This window comes from Carex rostrata, chromosome 34, assembly GCF_964058835.1.
Source record: "Carex rostrata chromosome 34, lpCarRost1.2, whole genome shotgun sequence".
Lineage (NCBI taxonomy): Eukaryota > Viridiplantae > Streptophyta > Magnoliopsida > Poales > Cyperaceae > Carex > Carex rostrata.
The window spans coordinates 1345355-1354282 of NC_135951.1; the positions used below are offsets into that span (position 1 = coordinate 1345355).

An 8928-nucleotide genomic window follows, 5' to 3' on the forward strand; every position below is an offset into this window, starting at 1 on the left:
AGAGTGACAGATTTCATTAAAAATTAACACGACGCTTCTCTCCTCCCCTTCTCATCAAACAATATTCATTCTCCTCCGCTTCCTCTCTGTTTCCTCCCTTTCTGGTGCAGGTGAAGTTGCCTTGACCGTGTGGCCACTGTCACAACCCAATCGGATCTTTTGAGCACTTCGTGTAATTTTGAGTAATTAAGCAAAACTAGAGACAAAATTAGAAGAAGAGGAAGAAATGAAAAAGAAAATGAAACAACTTGAGTAATTAAGCAAAACTCTGACGAATTGTTTGATTTCAAATAGCTCAAATTCCTAGACTCAATTTGAATTCTAATGCACACGGTTCCCAAATAAAAGAAGAAGAAAAATTAAATATTCAAATTCAATATATCTTTGAAGTAGAGGCACAAATTAAAAAACAAAAAAATTAATATGAAGAGGATTCAAATGCCTCCATTTTTGTGTCTCCATCATGTCTTCATTTTTAAAAACATAAATAATTCAAAGTTTAAAACTTAAACGTCAAACTAAAACCATTAGATGTGATCTATGTTATTTTCTCTATGTATCCATAAAAAAATTATCACACTTTGATTTTGTTTTTATAAGAATCAATAAGTTAAAAAATCAACGTCTAGAAATTATCCACATTAGTATACATTTTTATAAGCTTAAGATGACAACGAAAACAAAGTTGAAATGCCATAATTTTTTACACGTGCATAGATAAAATGATATAGTTCATATCCAACAGTTTTATTTTGAATTTTAAAATTTAAATTTTGAGTTATTAAAGTTTTTAAAAATGGAGGTATGATGGAGGCATTTGAACCCTCCTCATTTAATATACATTTTTCAGAATACGAATTTGGTTCTTCTCATAGGTACAATTTTTTTTAAAAAAAAAGTGGGGCTGTAGATTTAATCTACAAACTCCAGTATAATTAAGGCTATGAACTAGCTGTATGGTCTCCAATATTTGAGTCTGCAGATCAATCTGCGGCCTAAGTAAAACTCGAATTCTCCTAAATCGAAGGTGTTTTGATTTTTTTTTTTTTTGAATTATGCTAATTAAAAAAATTCCGAAAACAACTGTTCTATCCTTTCTATTTGTATGATACGCTGGCTGGACCACTCTAACAAATGCCTTTAGTAAAAAATACATGGAACAAAGTAAAAGCTAAAGTAACTAGTAAATGGTAAAACTCAGTAGCAATTTACCGAATTTTTTATAATTAATATCAAAAAAATTAATAAATTTCAAATTCTACCCACTTTTTTTTGCAGAGTTTCAAAAATTGCCAAACCGGTCAAAAACTTCACTGGTTTTCCAAATTAGGACCGGTGAGATTTTGACTGGTTTCAAGAAAAGAAACCGGTGAGATTCTCACCGGTTTTGTGTTTTTTTTTAAAACAATATTTTTTTAATTTATTATTTTTTGTATTGAAATATTAGAAATGTTTAATATATTTATTTGAAAATAGATGTAATACAATATACTTTGATTTATTAGAAAAATTGCGACAAATAACCCGGATCAATATTTTTTAGGCTGGATTTTTCGCGATTGTAAGAAAAATTAATATATTTTTTGATGTGTTATTGAAAAAAAAAAAAATGCTTTCAATTTTTGTTATTGATCGCGGTATAAAAGTCACTTCCAGATAATACATAAAATATTGTGATCCTTCTATTACATTTAATTTCTAAAAAGTTGTATTTATTTTGAAATTTCTTTTTGAATAACAATCATTAAATAATTTAAAGTTTTTATTTTTTCAAGAATAGATACAACTTTTTAGAAATTAAATGTACTAGAAGGATCACAATATTTTTTGTATTTACTTAGAAGTGACTTTTGAACCGGAATCAATAACTCAGTATCAAAGTATTTTTATTTTTTCTAATAACACATAAATAAATATATTAATTTTTCTTACAATCACGAAAAATTCGGCCTGAAAAAAGTTATTCTTTGTCGCAGTCTTTCCAATAAATCAAATTATATTATATTCCATCTATTTTCAAAGAAATATATTAAACATTTCTAATATTTCAATCAAAAAATAAATAAATTAAAAATTTTCTGTTTTGTAAAAACAAAAAACACATGCACAAAACCAGTGAGAATCTCACAGATTTCTTTTCTTGAAACCAGTCAAAATTTCACCGGTCTCAATTCTTAAATCGGTGAGAAAATAACAAGAAAGAAGTTGAAAAGTCGGTGAGATTTTGACTGATTTGGACAATTTTCGAAATGCAGTGCAAAAGTGAATCGGGTAGAACGTGATTTTTGTTTTTTTTGGATATTAATCAAAATTTCGGAGCAATTTATGTAATGCGTTGGCCCATCAATAATTCTTCTCAATGCCATTTCTCTCTCATTTAATCCTTATTTACTCCCTTCGTCAGAGCTGTGACAGGACATATGGCGTTGCTGCCTTCTTCGTTTCTCACTCTCTCTGTCCTCTCCGTTTTTCTCTTTCTCCCTGTTTCCATGGCAACAGACGACCCTCTCCTCTCCTTCCTTCAGCGCGTTCAATCCGCCGCACTCCGTTCAATGGGCCTCAATGCCACCGACTTCGACCCCAAGCTCTACGTCGACCTCCCTCTCAAAACCGACCTCCCCGCTGCCATCTCCGCCTTCAATTCCCTCCCTCGCCAATCACAATCAGGCACCATCTCCATCTCTGATTTCAATCAATTCCTCAAAAAGTTCTTTGACGAAGCCGGTTCCGATTTGGTATATGCCAAACCGGTCGATTTTAAACCTGAGCCTGAGGGGTTTTTGGTGAAAGTGGAGAATGAGGTGATGAGGGGATGGGCTTTAGAGGTGCATGGTATTTGGAAGAACTTGTCGAAACGGGTTTCGGATGCAGTTAAGACACGGCCCGAAAGGCATACATTACTGTACTTACCTGGTACTGTTATTGTGCCAGGGTCGCGGTTTCGTGAGGTTTATTACTGGGACTCCTATTGGGTTATCAGGTGACTATTGTTAAAGATATACCTATACTGGTAAAAGTGTGCTTGCTTTTATTGCACGGAACTGATTAGTTTATACCAATACTGGTAAAACTGTAAAAGTGTGCTCGTTCTTATTGCACGGAACTGATTAGTTTATACCAATACTGGTAAAACTGTAAAAGTGTGCTCGCTCTTATTGCACGGAACTGATTAGTTTATACCTATACTGGTAAAACTGTAAAAGTGTGCTCGAGCTTACTACCTGATCTAAAAAAATCAATTGCTGTCTCACAACTCCAAAATGAACTCAATAAAAAAAATACAGGCATTTAACAAAAGCACTATTAGTATGTACTATTGTTGTTTATGCTGTAATAATGGAATACTAACCTTCAAATCTACTACTATATTGCAGGGGCTTGTTGACCAGCAAAATGTATGACACAGCAAAGGGAATAGTATTTAACCTTGTATCTTTACTTGAAACCTATGGGCATGTACTAAATGGTGCGAGAACCTACTATATTAACAGGAGGTGAGGACATTGATGTCATTTCAATTATGTATTTATATTGGCAAAACTAACTGATCGCTTTCATGTAGTCAGCCGCCTCTACTAAGTTCTATGGTTATGGAAATATATAAGAGAACAGGAGACGTAGAGCTTGTTAAAAGGGTACTTCCTGCCCTGCTGAAAGAACACAGCTTTTGGGTCTCAGGTTTTTATTACTATATTTTCTAGTTTTATTATCTAGTTTTATCTTGATGCGTCATTATATCTAAAGACATTGTGTAGATATTCATCAAGTGACAATTCAAGACCAAGGAGGACGTAAGCATTGTTTGAGCCGGTACCAAGCCAGGTGGTACCAACCTCGGCCAGAAAGTGGAACCACTGTAAATATCTCATCCCCTAAAATAAAATAAAGAAGCAGAATTTCATGGATAATATTGCAAACTTCAATATATTTGTCCTTCAGAAAAAAAAAAAAAAATCATGATTACCCTTGCAAACTCAGAAGCTCTCACATTTACCCAATTTGAATGCTTTTTACTTTTTACTCTGACATCCAATGGATGAACATATAGAGCTCCTGAGTTTTGGATGGGTAAATATGATATTTTCAATTTTTTGGAATGGTAACTATGTAATTTTGGAATCACGGAGGGGTATAAATGTAATGATGTTGGTGGACCAATGTCGTAACTATAAGAACCCAGATGGACATAAAGTTTGTTAATTGATTGAAAGAAAATCAACAGGACATCTTACCCGTCTAGACCGTTACAAGTCTCAAAATAACTCTTGTTATGTACTGCGTACATACTGGCACCTGACCTGACTTTACCATTATAGAGATTGAAATATATTGTTGCATAGGTTGGAGTGCCATGTTATCCTGACAAAATAAGTCTGACACTGAATGGATTTTGCACTACTGGATCTGATCAGTCGATTCCAAAAAACACAATTTTTATATTGTATTTTTTTTGTACTAGGATGAGGAGTCGAGTCTCAAGCTTAAAACCCCTTCTGAGAAGGCTGCTTTTTACCATGAGATTGCATCAACAGCAGAATCTGGTTGGGATTTTAGTTCTCGTTGGATGAGGTTCTAAATTTTTTATCAAAATATAGAAGTTTGCATTAGAGATGCTATCGCCATATTCCTTTTAAATTACATAGAAGTACCTCTTTTATTTTAAAACATTTGAAAAATGAAGCCTCCTACAATAGTTGCAAACAATACCTAGAGTCCAAGGTATTATTCTAAAATGACAAAAAGTTAAAAGATTTAAAATATTACCTTTTGTTCTACTCTAGAAAAGTTACCTTTGGTGTGGTACTAATTTATGTTCTTCTAAATTTGTTTATATAATAATAGGAATTCATCTGATCTGACAACAACGGCTACTACGTCGATCATCCCTGTTGATTTGAACACATTCATATTCAAGGTATATTTTAAAATTTGAACGATACCATAACCAATACTTAGCAACTGCCTAGAGGTGACAATTCCTGATCTTACTCGACCCAATAATTTTGAAAAAGTCAAATTGACCCGAACCCGACATCAAAATGACCCAAATCGGTGGCTATTCAAAAATGAAAGATCTAAAATTCAACCCTAGCTGAACCGAACAACCTAGAATTTGAAAATAATCCAAAATTGGATGATCCCAGACTATAAAGGATTTTGAGAAAGAGATAGAAATGGAATTGTATTTCCTTGATTATGTTTAGTACAAATTACCTATACTTATAAGCTAGCTTTACAACCATAACCACCTAACTAACATCCATTGATTTGCACTAACAACCTAACTAACTTTCTATCATCCTCTACTACAAACCTGACTCAATGCCAAATGACCTGTAACTCAACCCGACCGGATGAACCAGATTGCTACCTCTAGGTATTCTGTAGGTGGCAGATCTTAATAGAATTTGAGGAACCTGTCTTGGCCCATGCCTAAATCCGATATGACCCAATCTGATAAAGTTTGATGTGTCAAACTGGCTAGATCTGAGATGGCTTAAAACTTGTGTATCCAAATTTGGATGACCCAAAACCCAACTAGGCCCAAACACAATGAACCTGAAACCCAGAAATGATACAAAGACAGTTGACCCTAAATTCTACCTCAGACCCACCTCAGCATGACCAAATCCCGACCCTCCTGACCCAAACCAAGTTGACCTGCCCGATTGCCAATGCTATCAACTGGTATCCAATTTTATATAAGTATGATCATTAGATTTTCTATCAACTGGTATCCAATTTTATATAAGTATGATCATTAGATTTTCTATCGGCAGCATCTATGCATAAACATCAATTATGAGTGATAGTACTAACACAATGATGGGCGTTCTTTATGTACTGCAGCTGGAGCTAGACATATCAACATTTGCAAAAATCATTGGAGATAATACAACAACACAGAAATTCATTGAGGTTTCTAAATCTAGAAAAGAGGCAATCAGATCCCTTTTATGGAACCCTAATCTAGGCCAGTGGGTCGATTATTGGCTTAACAAACATGATGCTTATCAGGTACTTGTTTTAATGTTTGCTTATATTTCTATATTCTCTACTGGTACCAAGGTTTTTATTTTCAGATATGGCTACAATACCAGACAAACATTTATTATGGGTTCCTTGCCCCAGTCATTCACCAATGAGGCATTTTATCTATGTAATGTAACTCGATGTGCCCATATGATACTGGTATAGTCTGGCCGTTATATTAAGCCTTGATAGCAAATTTAATGCAAATCAACCCTTTTTTTTTCACATGGCTTTTCTATCTGTTACTATCTGATTATGCTAGGGTGTTTATAGATGGAATCCTGGCTCTCAAAATTGCAAAATATTCGCATCAAATTTTGTGCCTCTGTGGCTTTTGGCACATTATCCAGGTTTTGCCCTCAGTTCATAATATTATTTCAAAGATATCCAAATGCCAGAAAATCTTTTAGCACGATCAACTGAACCATTCTTGTTGTCAAGGATTTATTGCTCATGTTGAAATGTTATACAATTTTCTGAATTCTTACTAAAATCATGCTTTCGTATATTCAGATCAACTTACAGAGTACAATGAAGAGGTGATTATAAACAGCCTAAAGAAATCAGGGTTAATTCGTCAATACGGGATTGCTACTTCCCTGTCAAATACTGGGCAACAATGGTTGGTCATTCCTTTATTATAAAAAGAATAAAATACTATAAACTGATAATTGCAATGCTAACATCTTTTCTACAGGGATTTCCCAAATGGATGGGCCCCGTTACAGCACATGATAATTGAAGGGCTGGTCAGTGCCCATTCGAAAGAAGCAATACAATTGGCAGAGAGTATCACCATAAATTGGATCAAAACAAACTTTGCTGCTTATAAGAAGACAGGTGCACTCCATGAGAAGTGCAATGTAGAGTTGTGTGGAGAATTTGGGGGTGGCGGCGAATATAAGCCTCAGGTGAGTGTAACAATTAATCCTCATTTCCTTGTGCTACAGCTGTACCAGTTGACATTCATTTATTAAGAAATAACAGGCCTGTTCCGACCCAATGCACAGATCAACAAAAAACTGATTTAGCGAGAAACCAACAATTTTGCATTGCAGAATTTGTTTTCTTTTTATATAACATATACATATATTGCTTTTTGAGTAAAGCTAGGTGTGATGTGCTCACCAAGTGAGTTTGGTGAGCACAACTCTAAAAGTATATCGAATCGGCTTCAAACGACAAATCTAAACCGTTGAAATCCACGTACTTCATGAGTGATGCATGTACATGTAAAATTTTGAAAGTTTCGAATTCATTTGCTACAAGGTCAAGCGGTCAAAAAAATTAATCTTATAAGTTATTTTATAAGTTGTTTTATATATTCATTTTTTTCCATTTCTCTGACCGCTTGACCTTGTAGCAAATAAATTCGAAACTTTCAAAATTTTGCATGTACATGCATCACTCATGAAATACATGGATTTTAACGGTTTGAATTCGTCGTTTGAAGCCGATTTGATATATTTTTGGAGTTGTGCTCACCAAATTCTCTTGGTGAGCACATCACACCCTAGCTTTGCTCTTGGTTTTTTTTTTTTTTTAATTTACTTTTGTCACTACATATTGGGTTAATTGGAAGGTCAGCCTTGTAGAGTCCGTATCGTCTCAGGTGCTGCTTAGGTGGGGCCCGCAACTTTGCGGTCCACTTTAAGATTTGTGCCAGGTTAAAAGAACGGTCTAAATAAGTCCAAGCGGGTCCCAAGACTGCTGGTCTTAAAAGTCAGGTTGGTACCTACCAGTTGCACTAGTACTAGTAATCAGTGTGTGCTTGTAGGTAGTTCATTCAAAAAAGCGCGAAATTTTATATGATTGATGCAAAACTTTAGTTTTTTTTTTAATTTTGATATTCAAGTTTATCGATTAATTTTCCTTGTTTAGTCCCTCACAGTTGAAATTTTTTTTTTTGGTGCAGACTGGTTTTGGATGGACAAATGGTGTGATTTTGGCATTATTGGAAGAGTTTGGATGGCCTCGTGATAGAAATATAACCTGCTAAATTAAATTGTCATTTTTAATTCAAATATATATTTATATACAATTAATGTATAATCCGTCTAAGAAAATAAAAAGACTATTATCTCTGGTCTGTATCTATGTACAAGGAGGATGCAATCAATCATCTTAATTATTTATCACATTATAGAAAATTCAAGAAGCAATTAAGTAGTTTATATGTTTCCAGCTATAATTCATGACATCAAAAGTTTGTTAGAAATATCGGTTGTGGCTAGGCCTGTAAATTGAATTCGGATCCCCTAAAATAACCCAAATTTTAAGTTTTTTTAATTTACCCCCAGATTTTTTTTATAAAAAACATGAAGAATATATAAGTCAGTTCATATTCAATGATTATAATAAACGAAGACAATTAATTAGAACGTAATATACTTATCAACTAAGTGAAATTGAAGTTTTAACAATATATTATAAAGATCTGGACATATATAACTAGTAGTTTAGTATCATGAGTTTATACCATAGAAGAAAAATTAGAATTAGGATCGGTCTTTTGATCGTGGAATCAGAATTGGGTGAATTGGTTGGAATTGGTCGAATCAGATTGGAAACTCGAATTTTTTTGCTAGAAACTTGTTTTATACTAAAAAAGAGAATATATTTTAGCAACAAAAGATAGCATGCTGTAGTTATGAGTTAGGCTAATATGACATTGGTGTTATTTGAAACTAAATAACACCATATCTTAAACCCTTAGATCTGTTTTAAGATTCGTACAAAATAAAGTGCTTGAACAGTAAAAGCGGATATTACGAATCTTAAAGCAAATCTAAGAGTTTAAGATGTGGTGTTATTTGGTTTCAAATAACACCAATGTCATATTAGCCTAACTCTGTAGTGATAGTTGGTTTGGTTGATAATCAAGAGGTTCTTGGT

The 8928-nt window shown here is 33.7% G+C and overlaps 1 protein-coding gene across 1 annotated transcript; it reads left to right on the forward strand.

The window, feature by feature from the left end:
• Window positions 1-2390: 2390 nt before the first annotated feature.
• Window positions 2391-8195, forward strand: LOC144549017 (putative trehalase). Its single transcript, XM_078297768.1, has 11 exons — window positions 2391-2980; window positions 3375-3494; window positions 3563-3678; window positions 3756-3856; window positions 4460-4569; window positions 4843-4915; window positions 5851-6018; window positions 6296-6383; window positions 6547-6655; window positions 6731-6944; window positions 7949-8195. The coding sequence occupies exons 1-11, from the start codon at window positions 2421-2423 to the stop codon at window positions 8030-8032; spliced, it is 1743 nt and encodes a 580-aa protein (XP_078153894.1). The 5' UTR covers window positions 2391-2420; the 3' UTR covers window positions 8033-8195.
• Window positions 8196-8928: the final 733 nt, after the last annotated feature.

What these genes read in the sequence shown, in the direction of transcription:
- LOC144549017 (XM_078297768.1), top strand. Translation starts at nt 2,421, where the DNA reads ATGGCGTTGCTGCCTTCTTCGTTTCTCACTCTCTCTGTCCTCTCCGTT. An exon ending in ACACAGCTTTTGGGTCTCAG is followed by an intron (nt 3,679 to 3,755) that starts GTTTTTATTACT and finishes GACATTGTGTAG; the next exon opens with ATATTCATCAAGTGACAATT. An exon ending in TCAAATACTGGGCAACAATG is followed by an intron (nt 6,656 to 6,730) that starts GTTGGTCATTCC and finishes TCTTTTCTACAG; the next exon opens with GGATTTCCCAAATGGATGGG.